The sequence below is a fragment of the Gekko japonicus genome, unplaced genomic scaffold, assembly GCF_001447785.1.
Source record: "Gekko japonicus isolate JY-2015 unplaced genomic scaffold, Gekko_japonicus_V1.1 scaffold2122, whole genome shotgun sequence".
In the NCBI taxonomy this organism is placed as follows: Eukaryota; Metazoa; Chordata; class Lepidosauria; order Squamata; family Gekkonidae; genus Gekko; species Gekko japonicus.
Genome location: NW_015177082.1, coordinates 193,196 through 207,421, shown reverse-complemented (window position 1 = coordinate 207,421; position 14,226 = coordinate 193,196). Strand labels below are relative to the sequence as shown.

The 14,226-nt window shown below is 43.1% G+C and overlaps 1 protein-coding gene across 1 annotated transcript in view; it reads right to left on the bottom strand.

Moving 5' to 3' along the window:
- Positions 1-865: 865 nt before the first annotated feature.
- Positions 866-14,226, bottom strand: part of KIF20B (kinesin family member 20B) — a 62,905-nt gene continuing 49,544 nt past the window's right edge. The window contains exons 27-36 of the mRNA XM_015428261.1: positions 12,865-13,036; positions 12,076-12,089; positions 11,128-11,214; positions 9,823-9,924; positions 8,740-8,940; positions 7,933-8,001; positions 6,316-6,390; positions 4,156-4,303; positions 3,094-3,236; positions 866-1,049 (exon numbers count right to left, since the gene is read on the bottom strand). Coding sequence (XP_015283747.1) covers positions 981-1,049; positions 3,094-3,236; positions 4,156-4,303; positions 6,316-6,390; positions 7,933-8,001; positions 8,740-8,940; positions 9,823-9,924; positions 11,128-11,214; positions 12,076-12,089; positions 12,865-13,036 — 1,080 coding nt within the window. The 3' untranslated portion in view covers positions 866-980. The remainder of the gene's footprint in view (positions 1,050-3,093; positions 3,237-4,155; positions 4,304-6,315; positions 6,391-7,932; positions 8,002-8,739; positions 8,941-9,822; positions 9,925-11,127; positions 11,215-12,075; positions 12,090-12,864; positions 13,037-14,226) is intronic.

Sequence of the window (14,226 nt, the reverse complement as noted above, 5' to 3'; positions counted from 1 at the left end):
TTCGTTCCCTGCTGGTTGCACAAATGTGCATTAGCGCAGCCATTAAAGTAAATATATACGGTTAAGATGTAGCCTGGGAACATTCATTAGTTTGTTTTTCTTTCAAAGTAGAGGTTATCCCAGGGAGAAACCAAAGCCGTAGAAATCAAGGCAGAACAGTCCTAAAAGCTGACCGAAAAGCTTTAGTTTTTATTTTGTATTTGGAAAGGCAGCGGATACAGCTGGGGCTCTAACCTATACTGTTATTGTGACAAGATAATCTGCAGCAGAGATCTATACACCTACAGCAGCAATATATAGTGCAGGGATTGTGTGGTGCTTGCAGTAGTTGGGGCCACTTACAGACCCTTGTGCTGGAGCAGGGTGGGGGGAGACACATGAGTTTCTTTACCCACCTGGTAGAGGAGAACATGGGCAAAAGTTCCTTGGGTACTGCCAGTGCCTAGGGCCAAGACCCATGTAAGGCCACAGCTCAGCCTCCCTTTGGCATCCAGGAATTCATCTGGCATGGCTTGCACATTTTAAAGTCAAGCACCACAGTCTTAAGGTGTAGAATGTTCTTTTTAAAAGCAACACAATGAACAATGACTGTGAAGATGCTGAACTCTTTAAAATAGGAGCTGGGCACAATGGTAACCGTGGGACATGCTGCTCTATGTATTATCGCCTCCACAACAAAAAAATCAGATATAATTACTAGTCTGAAAGCAAAGTGGTATGTAGTAATACGTTTAATCTCTTCCATTTTTAGTACACTTCAGTACAATAAAGAAAATTTACACAGGAATTTTGGGAACATGAAACAGAGTGCACAAAACTTACTATATACATGTCGTTAAGAGCGGTGTTCAGTCAACATAGCGGTTTTCAGTCCACACTCATCTACTCTGGAAGAGCTACGTTCTGGAAGTCCACCACCAAGTCTTTAAATTAGATGCATGATTAGATCCACATGAGTGTGTGTGTGTGTGGAGGGGAAATTATGTTTTCCTTGTTCGGAGCCGCCGCTTGATGATTTCGTGATCGCTTTCCTTTTGATCCATCACAATCTGTAAAGGAATTTAAGGAAGTTCTCAGTCCGACATTCAATTCAACAAAAAGATTAAGGCTTTCAATGTGGCTTACAAAACACTTGAACAAAGTGGATGTCAGTCTCAACATGGGCAGGCGTTGAATGTGTATCTCACATCCTAGAAAAGAATCTCCCTTGCCAATAAATAAATAAATATAACTGATATCCCTACTAGAGTGCACCAAGCCAACACCATCCAGGTCACTTGCCCATACTATCTTGCTAGCAGCGGCAGGACAGAGAGCCAAGCCTTCCCTCCATGCATCTGCATCCCCGAGCAATTGGGTTGGAAGGCAGGGCTGCTTCTGACGACAGCATCTTTCCATAGACTTGAGGGCTGTTCAGATCTTCATAGGAACAGAGTGGGTGGAACTGACACCCCCCACCAACGCTAGTGACACTTCTAGCCATCCATCTCAGTGATAGTGGGCAGGGCAAGGAGCAATTTCCCCAAAGAGTTAAATTCACTGGTGTTCTCTTTCCTTGTTGAAATAGAAGGCTCCATCCATAATAGTTTTGAAGTCCCTAGGTTCCTTCCTAGTTCATCCAAAAAAGAATGGCTTGTTCACTTGTAGGATCAAACTAGACAAGAAAGAGATCACAGGTCTCAAGCTTTCTTTTTTTAAAAAAAACCCCAAAACCCAAAAACACCCAAGTTACTGCAACTTGGACTCCTACAGTTCTGATCAGGTCCATGCATGGAAGAGAAAGGGATTTTAGCCCACCCTGCACACAGCTTTGCCATCTGAAGCCCCCAGAACTGTTCATTAGCTCTTTGAAGGGGAAAAAATTATGGGCACATTTTTTTCCTTCAAAAGGACGAATGCATGCATAAATAACGTCCCAATTTCAATTACAGCAGTTGTCTGATGAAAAATGGGGGAGGCACCCCAATTATGTAATTAATAAAAGATAAACAGAGGTCCCGGATCTATTTCTTCTAGTTTTGAGCCTTAAGTATCCCAAGAAAACAATGACCTTGAATGGTTCTCGTTGACCCACACTGAAACCAACTAACGTTTTACACTGTGCTCACTTTGGGAGGCCCGTAGCCTTTGCTCATTATTAACTCGCTTAGATTGGCCAGTGTTTCACCATAACCGCTGATATCAATATGGTCACACACCTATCAGCTCAACACTCTGAAGACAAGAGCTGGCTGTCACAACATTCCTTAGGATAATGCTAAGAACATCTACTATACCATCTCAGAAATTCTTCATTGGGAACACACATTGGGACAGGAAGAAGAGAAACTCATTTCACACTGTGGTCCCCTGTCTTCTCATTCCAACTTAACCCCTCTAGACTGAGTCAGCTGGTTCAATTTATACAGCTTCACAAGAAATCTTAGAGAACATATGCAGTGTAGAAAAAAAAGATAGTGATGACTTCTTCCTCTCCCATAATAATAGAACTTGTGGACACCAAAATCAAGTTGATAGGCAGCAGATTCAGGACAGGGGGTGGGTGGGGTGGAGGTAGTACTTCTTCATTCAAAGACCAACTGGCTTGTGGAATTCACTTGGACAGGACAGTGTGGTGACCACTAGTTTAGTTGGCTTAAAAAGGAGATTAGACAAATTCATGGAGGACAGGTCCCATCAGGGGTTTATTACCCACAATGACTAAATGGCAATGCATGTCCGGAGTCAGAAACCCACTAAACACCAGCACTGGGAAACAACAGGGAGAAACGCTCGTCTGCAGGGGGGGGGGGGGGGGGGGGATCTGGCTGGGCACTGTGAGAAACATGATGCTGGGCTAGAAGGACCACTGCCCATTCCCAGCATGCCTGCTCTTATATAGAAATCTATTCACGCGACAGAGAAGACAGATTTAGGATCACTGTGCTATACAATACCCACCTTAAGTATGCAAATATAAGGCATGATAGAAATATTTTAAATGCATAAATTTAAATTAAAAACCATTTTTACAATGCTGGGGCTCCAGAATCATTCCTGCCTTGCCACCAAGGTCTATACTTTTTAAAAGGTTAGCTTCACAAAGTCACTTACCACATGCCCAGAAAACTCCATCGGGGACGAAATGCCCATGTTATACAGCCTCCGCTTGGCTCTCTTTGGCTTGAGATCATTTTCTTTAACAGATCCCTCCTCTGTAGATTTGGGAGATTTTATTGTTGCCATCAATTTCTTAGCTGAAAGAGGCATTTTCAAAAACTTTTAAAGACTTTTGTACAAACACACTAAAGCAGCATAAGCGGCGCTGTTTATACTGCATTCTTATCGGAACTCTGCTTTATAAAAGAGGAACTACTCTGCAAAATTGTTCTACAGAAGTATCCCCCTCCCCCTTGGCTCAAGCCAATTTTAAAAACAGTTCTTCACAAAACTGGGAAACATACAACAAGAATGTGCTTAAGCAAAGACACTCCCTGTTCCGTCCCCTACTGTTCTATGGCAAGTAGGGCCAATGGCTGCTGTTGCCCCAGGCCAGGGGTGGGGCGGTCTTTCCAATCCTTACTCTGCACTGAATATGGGTTGAAGGCTTCTTCAGTGAGGACACCCTTTTGCTCACCAGCCTCTAATGCTGCTCGCCACCAAGCCTTGATCACTCCTCAAAATATTTTGGCACATACAAGGCCTGGTGGAGAAGGGAGGCAGTCTTATCTGCTCTGCTGCTTTGGGAAAGTAAAAAAAAATATGGCACCAGATCTTCTTCCTGCCGTTTCTTACCTTCACCACCAGAAATTAGAAGAAATCCCTCCCACTCTGCTAAGCCTTTGCCCTTGGCAAGAGGGTCCAAGTGAGAGGCAACTGTTCTAAGCCTTGGATACAGGTAAGCGGTAGGAAACAATCCCTTACCTTCCCCAAACCACTGTGCCAACTAAAGCCCCAAAAGGACTGTGTGTTGCTGGTAAGTGTCATGGGGCACTGGTCCCTTTTGCAAATGCTTAGTCATTTCATTATTGCTAGCCAACAAGTATTTGAGGGAATGGAAGCTCCATCACAGGCTTATTTAAAACCACCATTTCTCATTGTTCAAGCAGGAGCTACAGATACAGTCTTATAACGGGCTAGTATTTAAGGCATTGATTTTTCACTTTTGTCGTTTACCTTTGGAGTGAATGATTGTAGGAGAGCTCTGCAAGAAATAGCCAAATTTGTGCAAGGATCCACCTTTGTTTCCAGGCGATGTTACACTTTCAGCAAAATGCCTTCTTCTCAGGGAATAATTCTTCTTAAGAGAGGGATCAGGAACGGTCTGAAAGAACATAGGAGATTGAAAAAGACACGTTAAATGTTTGGTTTATAAGCATCCCTTGGCTACAAGTTCCCTTGTTTTTTACATCGCATGGGATTCTTAGCAGGGCTTAACTCAAGATTTGACGCGACTAGAACATGTAAGTGGAAAGACTTTTTGGCTACAGCTAGATTTCTCCGCACAAATGTTAAAGCTGGCTTTTGCGTTTTGGAACAAATACAGTGTTAAAACCAATGCCCTACTATTGGCACCAGTGTTCCCTCTAAGCTGAGTTAGTGTGAGCTGGCTCACAGTTTTTTAGCCTCCGGCTCACACATTTTTGTCCTAGCTCAGGAAGGAGGGCTCCAGAGCAAACTAATTTATGCAGTAGCCCAATCGCTCGCTCACAACTTTAAGGCCAGGAGTTCACAAGGTAGAATTTTTGCTCACAAGACTCCACAGCTTAGAGGGAGCATTGATTGGCACACTCTGCCTGCCCCCCCAATCAGCTCAAACATGAGAGCAGCCCCCACACTTAATATCTTCAAAAGGTGTGAGGGGCAGAGATGGATTGTATTGACATAGAGGCGCCACTTGTGTGAACCAGGGCCTTCAGGTAGTAACTACATCTACAGCAGCAGAAATGTGTGTGGCCGTAATGACTTGGAAAGTGCAACTGTGAATGTTAGAGCATACATACATAGAGCCTGGCTGTGGCCACAAGCATGGCCAGGGTATTTGGAGGGGGGCCATCTCAAGTACAAGAGGCCCACTGATGCTAAAATGATTGTGTCATCCCCTAAGAGTTAAACTGCTTCTGTGGCTGAGGAAAAAGTGTCCCCCTGCTAGGCAAACATAGTGTCAAGGACAGAATGTTTTATTTATTTATACACACACACACACAAATTACAATTATTCAATTCTGCAACAGTTTGAACTAATCACTACCTCTTGTGACTGCTTGATTCCCCACCATCACTGCTTCCCATTATATATCTAGTTCCAGAAAGTAAGCACAGACTCTCAGACAGGTTTGTAGTTACCACATTTCAGAGGAGCAGGGAGCTGTTGGATAAGTAGCACTGTAGACACTGGAATATTCAGTCTCTCTCCCCCTTCTCTCTTTGGCCAGGAAGACTGAAAGAAAAGAGGCTGGCTCTGGAGTAGACCATTATGTCCACCTTCTCTAGAGGCAGGGAAATCCAGATCTCAAGAGAAAAGGAGGAACCTCTTGATCCAGCTTCCTTATACTCTTGGTTGCTGGACTTCTTTATTGATGCCAAAGGGGGAAACTCAATACTGCTGTTAAGTGTTTGTCTAAGCGAGCAGGGAAATATTGCTGCAGAGACGTCACGGCTCTCTCTCTCACACACTCACACACACATATGTAGGTGGTGTGGGTCAGCAAGGGCTCAGTGATAGCAAGGACTCCTCAAGAGGAGCCCCGTGTTGCCAGCCTCGAGTTAACAGGAGTAGTTGACCAGCAGGAAAATTAGCTGCAGGCTCATCAGGATTCACAGCCAACAGTGGGTGCAGAGCCATTGACACTCTTCAGCCCTGATTCAGCAGGTGAACCTCAGTTGGCTGTTCCCAGCCCACTAGTATCACCCACACCCTTAGAGCGCCACAGATGGAGGCTGAGAAAAGAGCTACAGACAAGACAGCAAAGTGCATGCCTCCTGGCCCGACACCAGCTGCTTGCCAATAATAAAGATGAGTAGTTGCAGGACTGCTTCTGAGCAGCTGGCTACCAGCGTGACCCTTAGGTATGGGGCTATAAAAACCAGCCAAGAGAGGCTGTTAGGTGCGGATGCAACACATACAAGAGATGCTAAGCCACCGCCTCTGCCTTGCCTGACTTTTAGACCCCTGACCTTAGTCTGAACTACGTTGCCGTGCCTGACTTCTGGAGCCCTGACCTTGGACTGAATGACCCTGCCTTGCCTGACTTCTGGCACCTGATACTCAGAACCTGCAAGCCAGTACAATATGCAAGTTATTGTGACATTCTCTGCAGTTCTGTGCACACAAACCTTTTTCTTTTGTCTGCTTGATGAGCCATTTGCTGGGGTTTCAGCATTCTTCTCATTTTCATTCTTCACATCCTCCTTAAAAACAGAAGAGCATGCTCAACTTCCAACAAGGGTTCATGGGCTACTTTGTTAGTCATTAATTTTTATTTTCAGCTAAAAGGGGACTATTACTAAAAACTGAACTGATGGCAATGTCCAGACATTCAGAAGCTATTAGACATTCCAGCTTAAACTGTAGGCACAGAACAAACGTCCTCCCTAGTGAAATGGAAACTGAAAAATGGCCATTAGTTTTGCCACTGCTATATTTTATTTCTTTACTATTCCATCTGTGTAGCCCATTTGCCCAAGAGGCACATATTTAGATTTCCTCAGTTACACTGTTAAACTGGTAGCAATCTACTAATAATAAGCAGCTGATATTCAGCATGTGGATGCAAGATTTTTCTTCTTCAGTGAACCGAACTGTAGAGCAGAGCTGGACAGAGCAGTTTTCTCAGACCAACAAGTCTTGAGGGAGGGGGAATCATAATATGCACTGATTTCGCAGAGGGTGGCTACCATTCAAGCTTGAGGGACGGGAGTACAGGAGTAAACATGGGAGGGTAAAGGGCAGACTGTGATCCATCACTGCTGTTTTCCAGTAGAGCATATCAAGGCTTCTGGGCTGGATTAGCTGGATTGGCACTAATTTTTGTTAAACCATGTCTACTCAAGATTACTCAAAACAGAGTAGTTATGCCTTAACCATTAAGAGGTCATGTCTATGCTTCTGCTTGATACATTTGAGAAAAATTGGTAGACCACGGGGATTTTAGTTTGACTACACATGACTGAAGATGTTTCACCCCTACCCAATATGAACAAAGCTGCCAAAAGCAAACATGAGAAGGTGTTGAAATTGGTCATGCTTAATGAATTTTAATACGCCTGATACTGGCTAAAAGTGTATTCATCTTGGGGTGAGTAAGGTCCCAATTTATCTCAGTGAAGCTGCATATAACCTGTACTCTAAACATGGACTAATATAGTCTAAGAGTTTTAAAAGAGACTGCCAATCGATTCACAGCAAAGCAAAAGGCATGGGTGGTGGGAAAAACAAGAAGCTTAGAGCCCCATCGCTGTCACTTTGTAAATCTGATTGCCTGCCGCAGCTTTCAAATCCTGGCTTTGGAAGCACCGTCCTCAAAGACAGTTACAGTCCCAATTTCAGCATCCTGTTCTTCAAAACTGCAAAATAGGCAGCCACAGGAAATCTAGCTTCCCTCAATGGAATTCACTTTCAGGTAAATATGACTCACACTGAAGCTTGGATTAAGTCACAGTTGCTTCAGCTGACATCTCAGACTAATGACTGGTTAATTTTAATTGTTGTGCAAACAGTTTCAGTTTCTTGGAATACTGAGCTAGGATTGAAATAGCAGGCGAAATGAAAACAGAGGTAAAGAGAAAGGCAAATGAAGGAGCAGCGGTACGCATTATTTTCACTGAAGTTCAGCTTTTCTAATGATAGGCTCTAAATATACTACTAGATTAAATATGGATTCTGTTACAGTACACTATGTTATCAAGACTTCTACAATAGTGAGAACAGCATAAAGCGCAAAGAATCAGTACCTGACCAACACCATCAGAAGTGCCCTTATTTCTAAGTTTGCATTTCCGGAGACTTGACAATATACTGCTCTTGAAAAGAATAGTTGGAAGAGAGAGGTTATGGTTTCAATGAACCCACCTTCTCCAAGGATTAATGCGCAATAATGAATTCCAGTTCAAATGGCTCTTTTCTGCAAGTCTTTAAGTACAATACCAGGTGTAGAAGTAGCTCTTTGTTATTCTTTAATACTGCATACAATGATACTAAAGTGCACACACACTAACCATAATGGGCAATACTCCTATTCAACGCTCCTGTGATTTATCGTGCAATCCCAATCGGGTATAACTCTGCTTAGGGTTTGCATTGTCAGTCACCAACCACCTCGTTCAGATGCAAACAAAACAACAAATCTAATTTTTAATACCCCGCCTCTCCCCCACTCCTGGCCAAGCTTGATAACCACCACTCATGAGCTGCCAGTTCTGTAATCAGAATTAGTCCTCAAGACATTTGGACATACTATAAATTTAAAAGATGGGAAAACAACATATCCCCTCCCCCCAATTCTGGGTCAGATCCAATAAACATTGTGCAGATCTTATGTTAATACAGGTTCTAGGCAAGACACATTTTACAGCATCCTGCGTGTCCAAGTAAGAAACAGAGAGAGATCAAAGACAGCGCAGCACGACAGAACAATTGGGGATCCCCTTCGGCTATTTCTCTCTTGGTGGTTCTCCCTTCTCTATATTGTGCTATGTACAGTAGTCTACAAATAAGGTAACGGCAGCTTGTTTGTATTTGTCTCTTTCAGAGTTTAATACCTCATCCATTGTGCTGCTCTTTCTTTTCCTTGCCTTGGGCACTTTTATAGTCACTGAAGAAGGACTGCCTTGATGTTTCACTTCCATCTTATTGGGTTGCAAGGGTGTAAAATGAATTTCCATTTCAGGCTTTGGAAAGCGGCTAGTTACGTCATTCTCTGAAGACACTTCACAAGAATCTAGGATGATTTCCGACTGGTCCTGTGATTAGAATAAAAAGAAGGTAAAGACAAACAAATTGGGGGCTTCTAGAAAGAAAGTGTAAAGTTTCTTCCCAACCCTGCCCTACCCTCCCTGGCATTTTAAGCTGTTAAACATTTGAGCCAATAGAAGTCTTCTCAACATTCCACTGCCCTCAACATCCCATGTCCCCCTAGAGCATGAGATAAATTCTCATCAAGTTGCTTGTGAATGGCTTTGCTTCTGGTAAGCCTATTAAGTATGCAGAAAATCCCTACCACATCTATGAGTGGCCCCATTTCACTGCTCTATTAAATAGGCACCTAGCTATTAAGTTTGGCATTAAGGCGAGACAAAAAAAGTTCTCCCATCAAAATTTCTGGTGTGAAGTATCTTGCTACTCACTAGCCATTGGGGGGGGGGGGGGGGAAAGAAAGAAATGTTTGTATTGGGAACCGCGTCTTGATAGCCTAAGAATAAGACAGTTATTTTCAAGTTTCCTTTTCCCCAAAACGGAACCAAATTAATTGTAATTATTGTTGCTGGAATAAAGTGCACACACTAGATGGTGACTTCTGGTCTTTGAAATCAAAATTATTTACAAAGTTTAGAGGTTGAACAAGACACAAGCAAACACAGAGAAGTGTTTTGCTACTGAAATATCAGCTAGGTTCAAACGGAAGACCTGCTTTTAGCACGGCAAAATCAAAAATGTGTTTCCCTAAAAGTTCCTCTGGCAGCTTCCCAATTCAACCTAAGAACAGCTTCCTCTTCATCCTTCTCAGTAGCTGGGATAAAGCAATCTTAATTTGCTGCCATTCACCCAAGAGCTAAAGCTGTTTATGGAGGAAAGGGTGTCTTATCAGATTTCATAAGCAGTTCCTTTTCAGCATGAAAATCTACCTGAATATCTTCTACTGAAGATGCCCTGCTAGAATTTTGTAGCTGTGAATCAGTGTCCCCAACACGGTTGCAATTTACTGACTCAATTTGCTTCTCTTTAAGCTGCAAAAGAAAGAGAATGATATTTATATAGTTCAAATCTATTCTGATGCAGTAAGCACTCAGTGGTGGTAAAAATCACAAGTGCCCTAATTTACATTCCATCCTTCAGGGAGGAGAGGGCTGTGAGAACACACAATGGGGCCTTCTCTATCAGGGTACCCACAGCTTTTTTGGTTCCTGCTCGGATGGTTTTTCAGCACTCAAGTTCTGGCTTTATCAAACAGCACACTTAACTAGAGAGAAGGTGTCATTTATTTTGTGATTACTTTGACTTAATTGCAGATTTAGCATGATCTGCCCAAGTTGTATTTGTTTGGTTGACGCTGGTTTGATTTGTAGGATCTCTCTCTCTCTCTCTCTCTCTCTCTCTTGGTAAGCACTCGGAGTAGCAGGTTTGGGGCAGAAAATGTGGCTGATAAATGCTTAAAATTAGATGTGGTCAACTGCTCCTAATTAATATTAGTAGCTTGAGGAATTTCAAGCACAAGCAATTTTACTTGTGTAGAACCAGTTTCGTGTTGTGGTTAAGTGTGCGGACTCTAATCTGGGAGAATCGGGTTTGATTCCCCTCTTCTCCACATGCAGCTGCTGGGTGACCTTGGGTCAGCCACAGTTCTCGCAGAGCTGTTTTCTCAAGCGGTTCTCTGATAGCTCTCTCAGCCCTACCTACCTCACAGGGTGTTTGTTGTGGTGAGAGGAAGGGAAGGAGATTGTAAGCCATTCTGAGACTCTGAGTGAAGGGTGGGGTAAAAATCCAATCTCTTCTTAATCTTCTCTTCTTCTTCTACCCAGGAATGCTCAGGACAAAAGACTCAGGACAATATTTTAAAAGGCTTTGCTTTTCATTCAAAGTTCCCATGTCAGAAGAACATCTGTGGTCTTCTTAGATACGGCAGTGACTATAAACAAAAGTTGTTAACACTGCCTGCTGGGAGATGTAGTATAATAGGACAGGAAACAGGAACTCAAGAGGTAGAGATCTGGCTTGAGACTAGTAAACCTTACTGAGGAATCCTGCAGATGTTATGCCTGTTTTAATATCTACAGTAAATCTAATTTAGAACCTAAATTGATTGATTCATACAACCACATCTTTGTTAATATTGTGTGTAATTATTCAGGAGGTAGTTTAAATGTGTTCGATGCAATTGTTTATTGGCCCTGATTAGACTCAAAAGGTATTGTTAAAATCCTGAAGCTTACCTTACGGCCATGGAGATCTTCCATTTTATGTTGTTTGGCTTCCACTGGCATGGGCAACATTTTTGTTTTAGAGTTTACATAACTTTGCTTTAATTCCTGAATAATATTGTCTCTCTCAGCCAACTGTCTTCTAAGTTCTTTTAGGGCAGTTTCATGATCCTTAATCAAAAGAAAAAAGAAAAGGACATTTTAGCTATAAGAGTTTGAATGGATTAGTGAAACACAAACTTTGAGTATATCAATAAATACCTACTGGATTTGTATACCCAAGATAAAGTTAATGCAGTTGCTGAAAAGCAATTCAATATGGAAGTTATAGCTAAAGAAATTAAGACCCTGAAGGCACAAGTAAAAAGAAATGGACATGACTGCTTCATTTTGGTTAGGTCTGTCAACAGCAAGTAAGAACTACAAGGCCAGGCATGCCCTGAAACATGCCCTCCTCATGAATTTGTCATGATTATGGCAACCTTGTTCAAAACCCAGGGAATATAGGAAGTGAGAATTTTTAGCCATCAAGTCTAGTGTTTGAAGGCTACAGGTAATTTACCTGGGAAAATTTAGTTCAAGAACTATCATGGACTTAAATCTTATTTATTTAAAACATCTTTGTGTTGTGTTTCCACCTAAATAGTGTTCCCCAAAACATTAACACCATTTCAACACTTTATTTATTTATTTTTCAAATTTATACCCCGCCCTCCCCCGTAGGGCTCAGGGCGGCTTACAAAGGCAATGTAACCTTACTACAATAAAAACACAATATACTTATAATTTAAAAACATACTATACATCTTAAAATCCCAATCCTAATTCAGATAAAGTGCTCAGTATTCTTCAAGGTCTTCAAGATCCAAAGATGACGGAACAATTCCAGATGTTCCCGGTAGACGGCCCAAGGCTTCAGTCATGTTCAGGTGTTTATTCTCAGGGCCTCTTCCAGCCCACCACGGTGGTGATCACTGTTCCCTCTAAGCTGAGTTAGTGTGAGCTAGCTCACAGTTTTTTAGCCTCTGGCTCACACATTTTTCTCTTAGCTCAGGAAAGATGTCTCCAGAGCAAATTAATTTATGCAGTAGCCAAATCATTTGCTCACAACTTTAATACCAGTAACTCAAAAAGTAGAATTTTTGCTCACAAGACTCCACACCTTAGAGGGAACATTGGTGGTGATATAGTGGGGGGCGGCGGCTCCTACTCAAAAGCCTGGTGGAAGAGCTCCGTCTTGCAGGCCTTGCGGAACTGCACAAGATCCCGCAGGGCCCGGATCTCCTCCGGGAGCTCATTCCACCAGGTAGGAGCCGCCACCGAAAAAGCCCTGGCCCTAGTGGCGGCCAGTTTGGCATCCCTGGGGCCCGGAATAGTTAACAAATTTTGGGCCCCAGACCGTAGTGCTCTTGGGGGAACATACGGGGAAAGGCGGTCCCTCAGGAAGGTTGGACCCAGACCATGTAAGGCTTTATAGGTAAGAACCAGCACTTTGAAGCGAATCCGGTACACTATTGGCAACCAGTGCAGCGCTTTCAGCACAGGCTGAATGTGGTCCCTTCTAGAGAGACCCATTAACATTAACCCATTAACAGACTTAAAATGAAGTATATACAGAAGAAGTAGCATCGTTTATTTTGCAACTAAAAATCAGCCCATTGCCTAAAAGCACAATAGGCAGAATAATTATATGTGGGGCTAAATCAATGGCAAAAAAAGGCAGTGGGAAAGAAAAAAAAACACATACACAGACCTGTGTGGGAGCTCTCAGTTCTGCCTTCTTCAGCTCTTCTATTTCGGCATCTTTTTGTGCATTGCTAGAAATCAGGGAGCTCAGCTGAACTTCCAAAGCTGCCACCAGCTGATCTCTCTCAGCACGCCATTTTTGAAGGTCATTCTCTTTTTCTGCCACAAGGTTTTCCTGAAGTGGGGAAAGAGAGGGTTTTGCAGGATTTCTTATTGTAGAAGTTTAAAACAACAGGAATTGAATGAGTTTAAAACAACAACAACCGCCCAAACATAACTAGCTTACAATACTGTAGTGTCACACCATGGAAGATTAGTAGTACCAGCACCCTGAACTTGACTGAAGGTGAAGGGTCTGGGAGGTGGGGAGGGTCAGAAAAACAGTCTCCCCCCACAAGAACCTTTTTTTTAATTTGTCCTACATAAAACCTGGAGAATTTGGGGGGCTACTGGGGAAAAACCCCTCCTATCAAATATTCTCCTTTGGAATGTGAAATGCATCTTAATGGGTACCAAGAAAAAAACAAAAACTGAGGCGTCTTCCTCAAATTTAAGGGACCATTTTAAAAAGCCAATGATTTTTTCCCTTTTGAAGTGAGATGTATTTTAAGGCAATGTTTTAGTCAAATTGTTGTGTAGTATGAATATTTTTATTTATTATTTATTTTATTTATTGCATTTTTACCCCGCCCTCCCCGCGAACGGGCTCAGGGTGGCTTACACGGGGGCACAAGTCCATACATTAAAACAATATAAAACATTAAAAGCTATTAAGTCACAGCAAAGACAAATAAAGTGCTCCATACAACAAGATGGTCTCTGAAAATGGTATCGATCATTTCATGAAGGTGAAATTGTCCTGTCGATGGTCCAAGCCAGTCCAGCAGCATCAGTGCCATGCAGAATTATGGCAGTTCTTCCGGGGACCACTCCCAACCCCGTTGTTCCAATGATGGTAATAATAGAGGTGGCAGAGGTGGTGGCTCCTATATAATAGCCTGGCGGAAGAGCTCCGTCTTGCAGGCCCTGCGGAACTGCATAAGGTCCCGCAGGGCCCTGATCTCCTCCGGGAGCTCGTTCCACCAGGTGGGGGCCGCCACTGAGAAGGATCTGGCCTTGGTCGCAGCAAGCTTTGCCTCCCGGGGGCCTGGAATCACCAGGCGGTGTTGTGTCCCCGACCGAAGTGCTCTTGGGGGTATATGTGGGGAAAGGCGGTCCCTCAGGTAGGTCGGACCCTGGCCATATAGGGCCTTAAAGGTAAGAACCAGCACTTTGAAGCGGATTTGGTACACTATTGGCAGCCAGTGCAGCGCTTTCAACCCAGGCTGGATGTGCTCCCACTTGGGGAGACCCATCAACAGCCTG